Below are 19,294 nucleotides of genomic sequence, written 5' to 3'. Positions count from 1 at the left end.
TCTATTGTTTCTGTCGCATAAATGAGGAAAGCTGATGCATAAAAAGTTTAAGTGACTTGCTTAATATCACAATACCAATGAATAATTCAGCTTTATTAAAACTCTAATGTTCTGAACCCCTGACATAAACTCTGAAGCCAAATAACTTCACTCAAACAACACACTGGGTCTGTGGTAGTTCTGCAAATAAGGATGTGAGAAATCACAAGGCTTAGAAAGGGTTGAATCCCTCAAATTTAACAGGAGCCTGATGCATAATGCACTTAATATAAATAAATAGTTAATAAATGGGTGTTGAAATCAATCCACTTTCTAGGAAGACAATATAGAAATGGTAGCATGAGCAAAATTGCATGCTGATTCTGACTCTGCCACTATCAAAACGGGTAGAATTTTGGCCTCTCTGAAACTCTGTCTCCTCCTCTGAAGTATTTTAATACTTACAGAGCTCCAGCTATATTCCAGGTGTTGTGTTAGGTTCATGCCCTTGAGCTGTACCAAGAGATGGACAGAAAAAGACAATTGCCATGAGAATTAGTTAAAAATTAGCCAAGAAAGACAGTTAGATACATCATCTCAGGTAGATGGGGTTGCTTCCTTCAAACACAAAGAAGCAGGTGAGCTTTAGCATGGATAGTGGGAGAATTACAGACAATAAGGAATTACTGAAGTAGCAAGTGTAAATCAACAACTAAACACCCAAGCTGATGGTAGGTTGTGGAGGACCCCGTTGCCTTACTAAAGAACTTTCATAGACGGTGAGAAGCCAGGAGCGGGACACGTCAGGTTTTCCTTTTGGATATCTGTAACTGTCAGGATTGAATCGCGACAATAGTTTTTGTATGAGGCCCCCTATGGCTTCCCTGGTGGCTCAGAGGGTAAAGCGTCTGCCTGCAATGAGGGAGACCCAGGTTTGATTCCTGGGTCGGGACGATCCCCTGGAGAAGGAAATGGCAACCCACTCCAGTACTCTTGCCTGGAAAATTCCATGGATGGAGGAGCCTGGTGGGCTACAGTCCATGGGGTTGCAGAGTCGAACGTGACTGAGCAACTTCACTCACAGGTTCCCTAGGACCCAGAGCTTGAAGCAATGATGAGGTGCTCATGCTTAAAAGGGAGGTACGATCCCAGGCACTGAGAGAGAAAGAGAGAGAACATGATGCAGAGAAGACTAGAGAGTCACTCACAGTGATATGTTACTGGGCTGGCCACGTTCCCAGTGTTTCAGAGACAGCATGGTTGCTCAGTAGCTGTGCGCACTTGACCACGTGTGCACAGGCAGGCAAGATGGAGAATGCTGCTTTTGGAATGGTTTGTGAGAAAGGGAAAGTTGTGGGGAGTTACCTTGCAATCTCCTATGCCGTTGATAAGTTCACCCCATAAGGAGAAAACTCTGTGGTTTCTTCAGCAGTTGACCAGGAAGCCAGATCCCATGCATACTCCAGAGTGCAGCTTTTCATCCAGTGCAGAAGTGGCCTTAGAGGCCAGGAGTTTGGGGCATGTAGCATTTGGGCCTAGATGCACAGTGGCAGCCAAGGGGAGCACTCAGCCCGTTTGGGCAAGGGAGAGTTTTGACTATCCTCGGCCAGTCCTAGGTGAAAGACCTCTAAGGACTCACACCCAGCCAACTGGTCACAGGCGTAGGATGAGGAACAGCCCCTCGGAAAGGCCCAGACAAAGTCAAAGCTAAGACAAAGCCAGCAGCTGAGGACCCACCCAGGAGTTCCATGGAGAACCCAGATACAAAACAAGATGTGAGAGCAGCTGTTCTTTGAAGCAAAGGGGAGAATCCACTCCCCATTTTTCACCCTTCCTCCATCCATGGTGACTAGGATGCAACCCCCAACCCATGCTCCTTAGAGCACAATTTGAAATGAGATTAGACTCTTACATCAACATTCAGACTTTTTTCTTTGGTGGGGTGGAGGCATAATACATCTGAGGAATAATATTTCACTACCTGGAAGATGAGTTTGTTCTCATACTTTTTTTGATATGCAGAATTACAAAAAAGGAAGATGTTGTTGTTGTTGTTGAGTTGCTAAGTTGTGACCCCATGGACTGCAGCATGCCAGGCTTCCCTGCCCTTCACAGTCTCCCAGAGTTTGCTCAAACACATATCCTTTGAATCAGTGATGCCATCAACCATCTCATCTTCTGTTGCCTCCTTCTCCTCCTGCCTTCAGGCTTTCCCAGTATAAGTTTCCCAGTGAGTTGGCTCTTTACATCAGGTGGCCAAAGTATTGAAGCTTCAGCATCAATGCTTCCAGTGAATGGAAATCGGGGTTGATTTCCTTTAGGATTGACTGGTTTGATCTCCTTGCTGCCCAAGGGGCTCTCAAGAGTCTTCTCTAGCCCCACAATTTGAAAGCATCCGTTCTTCAGTGCTCAGCCTTCTTTATGGTCCAACTCTAACATCATACATGACTACTGGAAAAAACATAACTTTGACTATACAGACCTTTGTCGGCAAAGTGATGTCTCTGTTTTTTAATAGCTAAGTTTGTCATAGCTTTCCTTCCAAGAAGCAAGTGTCTTTTAATTCCTTGGCTGCAGTCACCATTTGCAATGATTTTGAAACCCAAGAAAATAAAATTTGTCACTGCTTCCGCCTTTCCCCCTTCTATTTGCCTTGAAGTGATGGGACTGGATGCCATGATCTTAGGTTTTTGAATGCTGAGTTTTAAGCCAGCATTTTCACTCTCCTCTTTCACCCCCATCAAGAGGTTTTTTAGTTTCTCTTCACTTTCTGCAATTAGAGTGGAATCATCTGCATATCTGAGGTTGTTGATATTTCTCCCAGCAGTCTTGATTCCAGCTTGTGAATTATCCAGCCCAAAGGAAGATGTAAACAAGTGTAAACATGGATAGAGTTGTAACAGTTTGTGGAATTTGAGGTTTTTGAGAACTTGAAGTTCATCTAGTTAAATTACCTCATATCACAGATAAGAAAACTAGAATTCAAGAGGATAAGTTGTCTTAGAAAAGGTCATACAACTAATTAGTAATAGATGGAGGGCTAAAACCAAGGGAATCTGATGCCCAAACTTGGGCTCTTTTCCCTATGTATGTATTTTGGGATTTCATGAATTTGCTTCAGTACTTTAAAATTTTGCATTTTCATGTTCTTAACAATATAAAACCATCAACTTTTGCTTATTCTGAACCATCTGAATGGTCATTTAGTATTTCTGTAACCAAACTACAGCACATCCTTCCTTTGTTGAGGCCATAATAGTACAGGCAAGCCAAATACAGGTGAATCTGTCTTTTGGACTGCTATAACTGAATACCACAGACTGGATATCTTATGTTCAATGGAAGTTTATTTCTCACAGTTCTAGGGGTTGATCTACATTCGAGATCAAGACAGCAGCACATTTTCCACCTGGTTTCCTGGTTTATAAACTGCTGTTTTCCTCTGTGTCCTCACATGATAGAGGATGAGAGATCTCTCTGGTGCCTCTTTCGTAAGGGCACTAATCCCATTCATGAGGGCTGCACCCTCATGAGCTAATCACTTCCCAAGCTCCTCACCTCTTAATACCATCACACTGGGCACTAGGGTACAACATATGAATTTTGGACAGCACACAAACATTCAAGTCATAGTACTAGCCCATAAATGTTAATTAGGACTGAATTCACTTGACAATATATTATGTTGCAGGCGTTCCATCTTTGTACACATTTATTCAATAACTACAAAGTGATAGCAAAAGGTTTTTTCTCCACTGAATTCCAGCAGTAATTTGATTTTACATCAATTTAATGTAGATATCAATGATGCTGTCATGCTGACATTATCCTCAAGTTAGCAGGACTGCTTAGTTATTGGGAGACATTTTGTTTTAAATGGCATCTGAGGAATGCTCCTGAGCAGAGTTTTTAAATGAATAGGAGATCTGAGTAACCTCATCTAGCAAAATGCATCTTGAATTCGTTTACTCTTTTATCAAAATATTTGTATAAATAGGTATTTTCTATATTAAAATGATTAAAGTCAAAATTCTGAAACATTAAATATAGGACAGGGCCTGGGACTATTTATACAAATATACCCAATATTGAAAATCTAGTTGTAGCAGAAAGGCATAATCCTTCCTATAAATGGGTAATGATAATTTAAATTTTATTAGTTCCATAACTTTAAACATTAAATTTGTAAGCTTTTCTTCATTTATTATTTTATAAGAACAATTGCAGGCTTCTTCCCTTGTTCATACCTATTTTGAAAACATAAAAATAACATACTTCTGCACTTGAAAACAGATAATTTTTCCATTTCAAAACAAATCCAGGTATTACCCAGTAAAAACCACCTCACACAACACAAACTTCCTCCAAGATGAAAAATTACAATAATGACAGACCGGTTAAGGAAAAGTCCTAGATCTTGGATTCCAGAGTCCCAGGTTCAGGTCTGGCTCTACTAATGACTGTGCGTCTCCATTAATTCAGGTAACTTCTCTGGACCTAGGTTTACTCATTGGTAAATTAAGGAAACTTTGAGAATCACAAATCATTATACCTATTGTTATAAATGGTATGTTGGTATAATTGGAACCAGGTACAGAATTAAGTGAAATAGTCCAGCTGTAATGAAAATATTGGGGAAAGTAACTCAGAGGGCATTTGTATTTAAGCTTATTTAAATTCTAAACTCTTTTAGCACAATAAGAACAGCAAATCCATCAACCTGGTTTGATCTGACATTTGCCAGTTTGCAATTCTTAGACCAGATCATCTTTAGAACACCTTCTCTAACTCTAAAGAATTAAATGCAGTGACTCTAATGTAAATCAGGAGGAGGCCAACATCTAAATGACCAGCTCCCCAGGTGCCTCAGTGATTAAAAAAAAAAAAAAATTCCCCTGCCAATGCAGGAGACACAGGTTCAATTCCTGTATCAGGAAGATCCCCTGGAGAAGGAAATAGCAACCCAATCCAACATTCTTGCCTGGCAGATCCCGTGGACAGAGGAGCCTGGTGGGCTACAGTCCATGGAGTCGCAAAAGAGTCAGACATGACTTAGTGACTAAACAATAACAATTACAAAAAATGGTAATAGGCATAGAAGGAAATCCTTCAGAAAGTTTCAAAGTTAAGAGAGATGCAGTATCATACAAAGGAATAGGGCATGATCAGGACTGGAAATACATGATAAAAGTGAGTGAAAGACCCTTCTGTGTCCCAGCTGTATCCAACCAAAAGTACTATGTGAACTGTAATCTCTGTTCAATTCCCTAGTGTCATACTCTCAATCTTGTCCAAAGATTCACTCACATTCAATAAATTGTAGGTTAGGCACTGTGCCAGATGCTGGAAAGATCTGTAGAAAATCAAATTTATGTTTTTCCTTTGTATTAGAAAATACATTTGATTAGTTGTCTTTCACTGTTGCAGTTTTTAACCCTCAATTTGTTCCAAGTATTATTAGGAACTAATTCCAATTAAAATTTGAATATTAAATAAGGTATTTGATGTGGTTTTTTGTCATTTAGAATTTAAGGAGACAGCATGAAAGTATTTTGAAATGGATGTTTTGTTCACAGAAACAATGAGGTTACTTGATGTACATCCTAACTTTAGGAAGATGTTTTCCAGACTTGATACAGATCCTAATGACCTGCTCTCTTGATAGTTAGCATCTAGCATATACAGATTCTCTGTCACTGATCAGGGCGTTTCTTTTCTTCTTCATTTCTTAGATCTATATTCCTCTTCTTCCCAAATGTTTCTAGTCTGGATATCTTTCGTGTCATTTCTGATAGGTAAAAATAAAACATGTAAATGTGAAACTTTGATTCTATTTCTAAAATCACTCACACTAAAGAAGTGTTTGAACTCAACCATCAGGTTTGATGCCCTATTCATAAAAGTTTAACTTAAAAGCAAAATAGTAGACAATAAATAGAAGAATAAGAACGGGCAAAAATTTAATCTTCCGTGATAGCTGACCACTCTGTTTATGACGTTACCACATTCATTCTTATCATTGGCTATTTCCTGTTTTAAATGTCTTTTAGTCGTGTCTGCCCCCTTTCTCTCAGTTTATTGGCCTTTGGTCACCACAGTATCTTTCTCTTCCAAATCAACTGACATTTTTATGAAAGAATTTGTCCGGTTCTGAGAGGGTGGCATACTGAGTGTGGGCTAAAACGTTATTACAAAGTCTCTCTTAGGAGAACTGTTGTATGTAACACTTGAGCTATGATGTCTTCAGAGGATCTGTTAATTTAGATTCATGTCGTGTTCTGTGAATAAACTGACATGGTTTTAAAAATGTAAAACATATGACATCATCATAGTAATGATCTATGCACTGCTTAATAGCATTTTTGAACAACCGCAAAACACCTATATTTTTTAGAGTGTAACATAAGTTCAGACTCTTGGTAGTTTAGACAGCTCATGTTAGTCATTCTACAAGCAAGGCCTCACTCATCCGGGCCATCTTGGGATTGAAAGCCCTCGCTGATTTACAAATGTGGTGACAATGAGTAGTAATCAAATCAGATAAGCACACTTCTTGCCTCTTACAAGAAATAAGCAATTAGTTACTAAAATAACCAGAGTCTGAATTTTGTGAAGTCAGCTGACATGAAAGGCATATGCTTCCAGTGGTTCAAATGGTATTTCCATTGATTTATTTTTCACATAGCTCTGAGCAGCCTGCACCTCCACTGTTTGATGTGGCAAAAAAAAAAAAAAAGTCTCTTGCTAATCCAAAACATTTGTTTTTAGGTGCCAGATTGACCTGTCGGCTCTCAGTAGGGAGCAGACACACAAGCTGGAACTGCAGCTGCAAGAAGGGGAGGGGCACTTGGTACTGCTGGTCACCCTGACAGCTTCGGCCACAGTCAGCATCTCTGACCTCTCCATCAACTCCCTGGAGGACCAGAAAGAGCGTGAGGAAATATTGAAGCGCTATGTACGTATGTAACCCTCCTCCCTCAGCATCAGGGGTGACTAGATGAGGTTGTAAATAATTTACGTGGAGTGACAGGAATACATCTGCAGAAGCTGTCTGACATGAATCAGCAGAAGGCAGGGCAGGTGCAAATACCATGCGGATCTTTGCAGAAGCACTTGGGTGACCCGAGGCTATCTAGACCCCAGGTGTTTTCTCCAGTCTTTTCCAGAGCCAGTTCTAGAGTCTCGGGTTCTCCTCAGCGTTCTTATCACACAGGGCAACCTTCCATGATGGAAAGTCAAGCTTACACAAGACTACTGTAAAGTGAGCTCATTGATTATTTGTCATTGGAATTAGAATTTCATTGTCTTTATACATTTGAAATGGAATTAATGGCACTTTACTTTTTACTCATAGATTGATAAGTAGGGGCTTCACTGTGGCTCAAATGTTAAAGAATCTGCTTGCAATGCAGGAGGCCTGAGTTCGATCCCTGGGTCCGGAAGATCCCATAGAGAAAGAAATGGCAACCCACTCCAGCATTCTTGCCTGGAGAACCCCATGGACAGAGGAGCCTGGCAGGCTACAGTCCATGAGGCTGCAAAGAATCAGACATGACTGAGCGACTAACAGGCTTTTCATAACTAGAGAATATTTACAGAAATCATTTTCTTTTTCAGCTGCTTAGAAAAGCCTCACTTCATCCCTTTAATTTTGTAATTATGGAATGTGAACTATAATTCAAAGGAAGCTTCTTTACCTTTGGATCAGATGTAGGGTGACAGGGCGGCAGAATGAGTCACTAAGTATCCTCAAATTTTACCAAGCCCAAACGTGCAGACCAAGTCTCTTTCCCAACCTCCTCACAGTATGCATTTCCCACCCTGTAGTTTTCGTGAATCAACAGAGAGGGGAGCTCTTACTCCATCGTTCTCTTTCAGCGAAGCTTTGGAGAAGTGAATGTCTCAGTACCCATGAAGCTAGAAGAAAAAAAAAAATGCTTTTCCACTTAAAATTACAAAGCTCGTATTGTACAATGCTTCCAGGTGTTTAGGAGGCTCCTCTAGACTCTCAGTCATGAAACCAAGCTCTGACTAACAAAGAACTGCTGAATTCTTTTTAGATTTTAAAATATTCCTGTTTGCTGACTGACATCCTTCCAATAACTGAATTTAATAAAGATGTACCTTATCAGTCTGTGCAGATAACATGAAGTGCTGGTACTAATGCTCTATAATATTCTTCAAACAGATTAGCAGGATGTGCACTTCAGCAAATTTATTCTGGCTATCTCCACTGAATCAGCTGTCTGTTAATGCTTGTACAACTCACCCACCAATGGTGTTATCATAAACAGTTTAATAGAGGTGACTTAGCAAGGCTAAATAGTATATATTTTTAAAACACCTAAGCGCCTTTGTATGGTATCTTCGAATATATAATTGCAGTTGGGAAAATTATTTCACGTTTTGGTACCCACCAAGACATATTCTCCTATTCCCCAAAGTGAGCCTCATGAATTAAAACAATTGTAAAGAAATTAATTCATATATTAATATAAAATTGATTCTAGGTATTATAATATTATATTTTTTGGATTAATATTTGATACAGTCCCATATATTAATATGATGCGATAGGCTTGGTAATTAGAAATGATCCAATTACTATTGATTTCTTTTTTCCTTTTTTGCTACATGAAATTCCTCAAATCAGCCATTTCTGCTGAGAATTTGAATATTTGTTTCTCTCCCTTCTTTCAAATATTAGCTATTATGTCAATAAAATGTAAAATATGTGGATGTCCCAGCTAAATTCTCAAATTATATTATGCTCAGTATACTCAAAAGTGAGCCAAGTTTAAATATACTCTTTTTTAGCCCTGAATTTCAAGATAAGCCTAAATCTCCCTTTAGAATCATACTTGCTAAGAAGCTAGTGTACATAATACAGCACATGTTATTATGATTACTCATAGCAATACAAGGACAAACACCTATGTTTTAGTGTTTCAGAGTGTTTCCTTTTTATTAGATAGATTATAAAGTGAATGAATACTGTATGGTGTCTGAATTATCATTTGTTTTGAAGAAACATATAAAAGAGAATTTATTTGGAGAATTATCCATATGTTTCCCGGTGAGAACTTCGTGTATTTTTTTTTTAAGCTTAGGTTAAACCTAAGAATTTGAGTTGGCACTGGTTGTGGTGAGGAAAGTAAGTGAATTGCCCCCACTCTTGCATGAAACAGCCCTGAAAAGGCTCTCCCTTGCTGTCATTCGGCGGTTCATTGTGAAGCATTGAAGCCCCACAAATTAAAGACATTACTGTGTGAGCCATTATTTGATCACCACGTTCTGAAAAGATGGCTAATTCCATTTTTATTTTTTTTTTCCCCTCCTTTTTGGAGGGAGGAAAGCAGGGAAGGTCAATAGGGGCGGATAGTAATGGGTAGTAGACCAAGAGCTATTGGATGACCTTTTCAGAACCGGGATGCTAAACCCTGCGCCCCCTTGTCACAGTTTAAAAACCAGAGGAGCTAGTTTAGAGAAGAAGTTGTTAGCATTCCATTTTTATTATGACATTTCACAGTCATCTGATTTAATGTCCCTTGACCGGATTGTCCACCGTGAGACGATGGGCTTGAAATGTTATTTAGAGCATTGATAAAAGGTGAGCGGTTCTAAGATGACAGCGAGTCATAAGGCTGGTGGTGTGACATTAATTTTCTCCATAACAGAGATGGAATAAGACGTCACGGTGACAAGCTGTCAATCAGCGCTGGCCCCTCAGAGCATCCCGATGCCATAGGATGGGGTGTTGCCTCTCCCGTAATAGAGCTGAACTGAGATGCTCTCCTGACAGCTGCTGCAGCCATAGAGAAAATATATTATACAGCCTTTCATTAAAAAAATAAAGAGGACTCCTCTCCAGAGCATTTCAATCTTTTCCCATCTATTGAGGGCTGAAAGGATTCACAGCAAATCATAGATTCCTCTGCTATGGAAATTTCTGGCTTCAGAATCCGTCCTGGTTTAGAGGCCTTCTAAAATAACCATAAATAACAAGGCCGGAATACCTCTTGATGAAGTATTCCTTAAAGTTATATTTTTTAACTGATATATTTACGTGTTTTGCTGCTTCTTTTTTTTTTTTTCCTCCCCCTTGGAGTTCTTATTATAATCCATGTGTTGCTGGCCTAAACAAGTTGAAATTTGCCATAAATTACTGACTGTCAGCTGACTGGAGAAAATGAAACCTTCAAATAATTACCCCTCTGCATGGAAAACAGAACTTTGGAGCTGAAATACCGGTAGCAGTGAGTTTACCAGTATAAAAATGATTCTCCGACTGCAGATACTTGCTTCAGTCACAGTGAGACTTGGTCTAAATTGTTCCTAAAAATTAAAGGACAGGAACCTTTTTTGATAAAACTCCTCTCCGTGGTTAGATTAGGAGACTTACCTGGTCTTTAACAGTCGGTAAGCTCTGAGATAAGAAGCAGCTTCCCACACCTGATCATTACCACCTTAGGAAGACAAGGTGTCTACAGATCTCTGAATTATAACACTCGGTCTAACGTTTCCACTCTTAAACCCTCAATTTACTGGAATTTAAATGGAGAGAGAAGTGCATTTTTATTAAACCCTGTCATCTGGGTAGCTTAAAGAGAGTTTGGGTGATAAACAGCTGTTTAGAAACAATAAAAGATTAGGAGTTAATCCTTGTGCTAAACACTCTTTTTTCCCCCCGCAAAGTTAGGCTATGAGATTACACATCTATCTGTCTCCTCCTCTCAGCGCACCAAGGTCAGAGCTTCAGTCTAAACAATGATTGGTCATACAGGGCTGATCAGGTTCATATCATGCTAAGCGCGTGCCTCTCAGGATTCTCACGTTCTCAGTACAAAGATGGGAATGGTCTTTAGTAACGTTTTAATAGATGACTTTCTTATGTGAAACTGTGTTATGCTTTCCAGTTTTAAAGCATATTAAAGATGATGATAAAGCAGTGCCTTTGATTTACTGAATAAAAATACTGATTTTTTCCATGAGAAAGTTGCATTGAAGTGCAAATAAACAAATGTGTGTGTGTCCTGTCGTTGAGTCATGTCCAGCGGTTCACAACCCTATGGACTGTAGCCCGCCAGGCTTCTTTATCCATGGAATTTTCCAGGCAAGACTACTGGAGCGGGCTGCCATTTCCTTCTCCAGAACAAATGTGTATCATGTTCTATTGGCTGATTTTGCTCTCTGTTTATGTTCATGAGAGTTCTGAATTATTTTCTTGGTGTCCCTTCTTTTAATTCCATTAGGTATTATACTTATTCATATTCTACCACTATTAATTCATGAAATTAAATTGGTTTTAGCATTTGGGTCTGATTCTTCTATCAAAATTTCTATACTTCTATACCTACTACAATGACAGATAAATTTACAAATTTAAGAAAAGATTATCCATCATTTTTGAATTGATTTTTAGCAATCACCTTGATTTATTTTAAAAGATTATATATGTCTTTTACCTGAAAGGTGTGTGGTATTTTCTAACATTTAAATCTTTTGAATTAAGTATTAGAAAATAACCTTTAACCCTCATCTAGCACCTACAGTTTCCAAAGCTCACCAAGGAGAAAATATAGTAGGAAAAATAATTAATTTAATGTTGTCTTTCTTACTCCCAAAGCCTGAAGTGTGTTTGTTACTTATCCACCAATCTAAGATTCCTATTAAGAATCACTAGTCTCCGGATCATCATGCCTGTAGATGAAAGATTTCTTGGAGTGCTTTGGTAAAGGAGATGGATGGGAGAAAGCAGACATGTCATATTTTATAATTGATTGTTCACTATCTACTGCTAATTCCTTATGGAGAAGCAATGTTGTGGTAGTTTTTTACTCTTTCAAAAAATCTACTTACATAGCAATAATTATCTACACAAATGTATATGCGTATGTGTGCACATTCATGATGGCAGAGAAGGGCATCCTTATTGAAGAAACACAAATATCCCTTGGATCATCTCAGCAGCATCCTAAGATCAACCATAGCACTTGGTGTTTCCTCAGGGCACTCCTAGAGATGCTCTAGGATCTTTCTTTTCTAATACTGACTTTGGGGTGTTTCAGAGCCCGTTGCGGATATTTCACAACCTGAAAGATGTGGGCTTCCTCCAAGTGAAAGTGATCAGAGCAGAAGGGTTAATGGCTGCTGATGTCACAGGTAAGAAACGCGGTTTTCCTTTTGCCTATGTATCAAGCAGCATGCCAGGTCCATACAGTTTGATGAGTGAACCTCTCATTTCATCTGACTGAATCATCAAAGTAAATAATGTAAAGTATGTTGATCTTACAAAGATTTACTATCCACCTGATTTTTATACTGTCTCAGCTGTTTAAAAGAAGGGCAACATAATAAAAAATGAACAGTAAAAAGGAAAACAGCTTTGAATTGTTGCCTTCTCCAAGATTTAGTCAACACAGTGTTTATATTTCTTTCAGGTTTTGTCACTTTGGTGTCTTTGGGTAGTAATGATGTATCTTCTTCTCGTAAAACAGTATCAGCTTCCCTCAGATGATACTGTAGCATCAACACTGATAACTCAAACATGCATGCATGAAATCTCTTACATAGTTTGCTGAAAATTTTAGATACATAACACTCAATTACTTGGAATGAACTTTTGGTATTTGTGTTGCCGATCCAATTCTTTAGTTGTCCAAATTCACTAGCACATCTCAGAGATAATTCTGGATCTACACTAAACATCTACATTGTTCTAAACTTTTTTTCAAGAAACAGGCCTGTAAAAATGCCAAAATCAATAAGATGTCTTAAAGCTTCCTGATTTGGATACTGCTGTTTCTATAACATGCTAATTATTTCATTACTTTCCAGAATGATTGTTTTGAATTTATAGCTATGTGAGCATTTACTTACTGTTTAATTTCATAGGATTTGGGAGGTATTTATACGATTCCTTAAATTGTCCATCTCAAGATGAACAATAAATAGGATTGACTTGACCGATTTTTGTGCAAACTTCCCTGTTCCTGAAAGAAAGTATCCACTTATAATTTGTAGAAATACGCTTACCACTGTGAATGGCCAGCAAGTTGACCCTCAAAGGGTAGCTAACTTATTTGAAAGGGAGAAATATACTTTCCCTACCAAATGAGGATTTGTAAGCTCATTATATGGTCACTGCTGCCCTTAATTAATGGAACAGAATCAAAACCTAATTAAAAGATCACATGCCTTAAAACTAAAATAGCAGATGTCTGTTCCAAAAGGACAATATTTTAAATTTTTTAATATTTGCATAGTATTGAGTGACTATTTATTGTATGATAAAGGTAAAAATGCTGGGACTTTACAGTTTCTTTATGGAGGATATTATCAACTCATTTTTAACCAAGCAGATAATAATAACTGTCAGATATTATTTCAAAATAGGCATACCTGAAAATAGTGGGAGAAAAGATTGTAATTTTTTGCATCTATACTGATTTGGCTTCCTGTACTAAACAATTAGTGAACACCAAGTTTATTCACATTCTCTTTTATTTTGTGTGTGATTGTAATCAAATTAATCTGGACAAAATGATTTTATTTATTATGTGCTTTCATTATTAGAACCAACAGTCAACATGAATGGTTGATTAACTGGTCTGTTCTTTTTTGTTCACTTTGAACATGAACTTAAAGACCAGAAGAGGAATTCAGTGCTGCTTTTGCACTACAGAGGTTCTAGCCAGCCTTTGATTCCCAGCAGCAGGTAGATTCATAAATTCATGGCAGTGACATTCACCATCACAGAAGGCATCTTCACTTTTCTTGAGTATTTTCTGCAGTGGAGGGGAGAACCCAGTGTTGGGCTAAAAGCATCTGAAGATAGAGAAGAAGACTAAAATTAAAAATGTATCAGAGGGTATCATGTGTGCGTGCGTGCAGGCTGTCGCTTCAGTCATGTTCGACTCTTTTGCGGCCCCATGGACTGTAGCCCACCAGGCTCCTCTGTCCATGGGATTCTCCAGGCAAGAGTACTGCAGTGGGTTGCCATTTCCTTCTCCAGAGTATCTTCCTGACCCAGGGATCGAACCCGGGTCTGTTTATGTCTCCTGCACTGGCAGGCGGACTCCTACCACTAGCATCGAAGTGTTAAGAACTATCCCTGGATATTTATAGTGGGTACAATAATTTCTTATACAAAAATTCAAATCCCATTTACTTCAGAAGTTTAGATACCTGCCCATTACACAAGTTAAATATAATTATCTGTTTGTGTCTCTTGGAGAGAAGCTGTCATTGCTTTTGAAATTTCATGAATATGCCAATTACTTTAACCCAGTTGGCCTATATGCCACTATGCAAGTTAAAGTACATGTTCTCCTGAAGCTGGAGAAAATAGGTATATTTCTTTCATAATGGTTCTATGTAAATTAGTGTGAATAGCAATCGCCTTTTCCCTAGGGATTCAGTGAGACATAATTTTGATCTGATAAAATGGACTTTAATTTGGAGAATACTAAATAACAGATTCTCCATTTTTTCCTTCCAGTTTTAGGGATATAAATCTAATGATTCCTCATTCCACACTGACCTTATAATCTAATGTGCTCTGAATTGAACAAGAGAGATGTTGAACTATTCAGGGGCAAGAGGATAATTCAGTCTTTGACCTCGCTCACTCTTGGGCCTTTTGTGGTCTTTATGACATTTGTGATGGTGGCCAAAACCGAGGACCATATATTCAAGTCAGATGTCTGAATATTCTGCCATTTTTTTTCCAAGTCTTTACTTCTGCAAAGGATAAATGCATACATACCTATAAATACATACATATAAATATGTACTGATCCTTCCTGGTCTTTAGCATGGAATTTGGGGCACAAATAAGCTCTTTGTATACTTTACCTCCTGCTTTTTCAAAGTAGAACTTTAAAAATATGTTGTGCATCTCAGTGGATAATCTCACAATGGCTCTACAAGATACTTAGCAACAGTTTCAGGAAAGGAAGAGAATCAGTGGTGCTGTCTACAAATGCTCAAATTAGCATCCATTTAGGATTGTTGTGGATGGAGAGGGGAGATTTTAAATCACTGATAGCTCTCTGTGTGAAGCAAAAAATACTTTTGAGCTGATATAAACGGGGCTGTTGCCATAAGATACTTGGTTGGTTTCCAAAGACTTTTCCCGACAAGTCCAGCAACACAAACTTATATTTTACCAACTTCACTCAATTCTTAAAATATTTTTAATGACCAGAATATCAAGTTAAACGTCCACAGTTTAAGCAAAAAATGTTAAATTACAATAATTTCATCATTTAGCAGGAGCACTAGAAAAGAGATGCTGTAATCTTTTAAGTAGCCATCAATCTTACTGCAGTTACAAAGAGTTTTTTCCTTTCAAAATGTAAAATTTTTCTTTTGTTACAACACATTCATTGAGAAACATTGTGATACTGTATTAACTCTGTGTGAATAAAGAGCAATTGAGACTCTCTTTGAATGAGTGAGTATAAAGCACAAATTACTTTTTAATGAAACCCTCAATTCTTTTCCTTTCCACAAAAAGCCTATAGCCTTGTTCAGCTGAAGGCTACTACAGTAGGTCACTTCAGTTAAGCCCCTAATAAACTGTTGATAGTTGAGGGTAGTTTTTTCTTCGGTCTCAATGGCCCAGTGTTGGACAGTGCACTTCAAATCATTAAGGTTAATACAGATTTAAAAAAGAGATTAACTCTGGTGGTTAAGGCCTCCATTTACAACTCCCACACATACACATGCATTGAGCCAGGCACAAGAGTGGATTGAAATTTCAGTCAAATTGTGGGCAGCCTTTCACAGCCTGAGAAACTGGCACTCTGGTTTTCAAAGTTGGTCAGTGAAATTCTTCAGGAGGGAAAAAGTTCGATTCACTGAAAAATACTGCGTGGTACAACTTACTTACCTTTCAAGTACCCAGTGAAAAGGTTAATGTCTCTCTGGACCGTCAGAGCAAAATCTTCCGACTGGCCCTGTGTTCACTGGGGAAGATTCTACTGCTAAATCAAGTATTCCTTGAAACTAGACAGATTGTGTGGAGAGAAAGACCAATGAGGGGGGAAATTTTTTTTTTTTTTTTGGTGGTGGGAAAGAGTTCACTGTATGTTGGAATATGTCTTTCCTAGCTTCTAATTATTCTTCTTTGGACAGAGCCTAATTTTTGCTTTCAGCTGAACATTTAAAGTCTTCTATATTGAGTGAGGCTTTCTTTGCAGAGTATTTAGACCTGGCCTCTTGGTTCTTTCAAGTTCTTAAAGAAGAAAAAGAAAAGGGTTCTTCTCCTCAGCCCCTCCCCTTCATTTTCCCTTGGGTTGTTTTTTTTGAGCTCCTGAGGAAGAGGTCGCAGCCTCCCCAGGGATACCAGACACTCCTTTTCAGAAACACTGATATGGGAGAACTGTGAAACCCTTTCAAAAGATGCTCTGCCTTTTCACTGTATTAAAAGGTACACTCGTATAAAACTTCTTCACTCCAGGTGAATTGATCTCTCAAATTAATGCACATCTCTTTCAGGAAACAATAGAGGGAGAGCAAGGAAAAAAAGGAAAAGAGGGAGAGAATTTTACAATTAACAGAGCTGTCATTGAAACAGTCCCACTAAATGAGCATATCTTTTTCCGAAACAAGGCTGCACATCAAGACTTGCGACTCGCCAGCCCCCGGAGTCTGGAAACCTACTAGTTATTAAGAGAGATGTTTACAACCCCTTTATTTGCATAGACTTTTCCCATGTTTTTCTTTAGGAAAACTGTCTTCATTGTTGGAAAATATTTAAGTAACAAAACAGCAGAAAAAGACATGCTACAGTTTTTTTATCAGCTTCCGTGAGAGTCTTATTATCTTAAGAAATAACAGTTAGCAGCTCAGATTCATTAGCAGAGCTAAATTTAAGCCCCGTTTGACAGGCTGCCTAGAAAACATTTTGTTTTGCTGTCTGTGGGCTTTAATTAAGATGTGTTCAATTTCAGTCCTCTTCAGTCTAGCCCTAACCCCCCCCCCCCCCACCACCCCCAACTTGCTGTGTCACAGACGGCCGATCAGACACTTTTAGATGGTCCGGCCCATGACTTTGACCTTCTGCGCAGTCCGGCGTTCCCTGGGGAACCGTTCAACTCATGAGGTCTGATTTCACACTTCCAGGATGCCTCAGCTCTCTTAACAATGACGGGGAGACAAAGCCCTTTAGAGCAGGCCGCATGGGGACTTGTTTAAATTGGAAACCAGAGAGGAGTCAAGGAACAAGGTTATGGGCTACAGAATAGTGCTTTTAATAAAGAGCTCACAGCTCCAGCTCAACTCAAAGAAGCCTACCTCTGTACAATTAATTGAGCCATTTATCTGGAGCTTCTTAGGCCTCTACTTTCTCACAGATTGCGTGGTAAATATCAGCTAAGAAGCAAAGGAGATATGCATGAAATGAATTTTAACACTTTGATTACTGTGCCTCCAGTCTTCATTAAAAGTAAATTTATTTGTATTTCTGACCTCATTATCAGGAGGCTGCCTGCATTTTTATTGGTTCCTGTGATTTCCAGCTTGAGTGTGTCATGAAGGTATATTTTATACAGAGATTTGAATTTATTATTCTTGATATTTTCCCTGAACAATATGGGTCTATTCAGAGAAAGAAAATGAAAAGCTAGCTGTACAGAAAAAAGCAAGTCTGGTCTTTGAAAGTTTTATATACTAAATGCCAAACACGTATGCATCCAAGATATTATCCTTTTAAAAAATTAACTTTTGTGGGTTACTCAAGCAAATTGCATAAGGTGGAAGCCATTGTTGCTTGAGTGGCCCTCCAGATATGACAGCTTTACTGGAATAGATGTAGCTTTGCTGCTTCTTTTATAGAATTGTAGCAGTTTGAATCTTTAATAGCATAGGTCTTTCATAGACATCATCACATTTAGTAACATTGATGATATCTGATAAATGCAGTCTTAGAGTTTATGATCACTGTTTAAAACCTATCATAGAAGAAGAGAAAACAGATGTCCTTTAAACTCTACATAGTTCCATTGAAAGTATTATATACAAAATGCAACAGAGTTCCTTTATATTTGTGAATTATCAAGGGTAATATAATTTACCCTTGGGGGTTGGCAGTTATTTGTGGATATCATTCTTAATTTTTAAACTCTCACTATCTTAAAATCTTAAAACTATAGTTCTGGAAACATAAAATCAAAATTTTACACAAAATATATTATAAAATTCCCAAGAATGCTCTATTTCTTTTCTATAACTTAATGTTTCTATTTTCCTTTTAATAATGAAGATTGTAGAAGACTTTTAAGCAGATAGTATACTTTATGACACCATATTGCACATAAAAATAAATGTTGCTTCCTTTAGTAATTTTATTTTTAAAAAAGCTAAGTCATATTCTAATTGTAGAAATGTAAAAGTGTTCTTCTAAAACCAAACAGTTGATAATATTTGATAAGAGTAATTAAAATGTTAATTTAGCATAAGGGCTGGTGAGTCCTGAGTCTGAACTAGTGTTTTACAGGGAATTGCAGAAATCATGTGTGATTCATATGCAGGTCACATGGCTAGAAGATACTGCTCTGGAAGAATAGGTGGGATGACAAAAGAGATTAATAATTGGGTTTGATATGCTCTAGAGGTGAAGGACTATGGGCTGAAAAAGTGGTGGTCCCACTATCAATGGGAAATGAGGGGAAGAGAAATGCTATAAAATAATTAATTGAGTTCTGTAGAAATAAGATTACAAAATGATCCTTTGAGTAAAGAAATAGAGAATTGCTGATTTGGCTTGGAGGGCTAGCTCCAGGGTTTTACCCAGTGCTTGAAGAAATGCTTTTTACATTAGAATCATTGTTTAAAATTAAACTATTCTATATATTTTGTTGCATTATGATATAGGTGTGTAAATAAGAAATGAATTTTCTACAACAGTGGATTAGGGAAATACTACAGAGAGGATCTGGATTTAACTAGGCTTTTGAAATAAAATCCTACTGCAGGGATATTTGGGTGATATGATAGTGTGGTTAGACTCATAAATGACTAAATGAGCCACCCCAAAGGGTGATTATATTAAAGGATTAATGGCAATGGGAATGCCACGCAGAGGAATGCAGCACTCTATCCCTGGTCTAGTCTGTTCAACATATTGACTATTGACTTTGAGGAGGTAATTGACTGCTTCTTTATCAAGCTTGCTAGAGGCATAATTAATTCATTATATATCAGACCAATATGTATGCTATTTATATTATATACATATATACTATATATATAATGTACAAATTATACATATATATAATCAACAAACTTAAATAATAGACTCAGTTCTGCA

At 38.0% G+C, this 19,294-nt stretch overlaps 1 protein-coding gene across 9 annotated transcripts in view; it reads left to right on the top strand.

Annotated features, from left to right (window-relative positions):
* The window catches only part of MCTP1 (multiple C2 and transmembrane domain containing 1), a 545,955-nt gene that overhangs the window by 348,985 nt on the left and 177,676 nt on the right, over positions 1–19,294 (top strand). For all 9 annotated transcript variants that reach the window (XM_070465825.1, XM_070465823.1, XM_020873018.2 and 6 more), the window contains 2 exons: positions 6,748–6,934; positions 12,048–12,141. In XM_070465825.1, the coding sequence (XP_070321926.1) occupies positions 6,748–6,934; positions 12,048–12,141 (281 nt within the window). The remainder of the gene's footprint in view (positions 1–6,747; positions 6,935–12,047; positions 12,142–19,294) is intronic.

This window comes from Odocoileus virginianus, chromosome 3 (genome assembly GCF_023699985.2).
Source record: "Odocoileus virginianus isolate 20LAN1187 ecotype Illinois chromosome 3, Ovbor_1.2, whole genome shotgun sequence".
Taxonomy (NCBI): Eukaryota; Metazoa; Chordata; class Mammalia; order Artiodactyla; family Cervidae; genus Odocoileus; species Odocoileus virginianus.
This window is presented reverse-complemented; position numbering and strand designations above follow the sequence as displayed.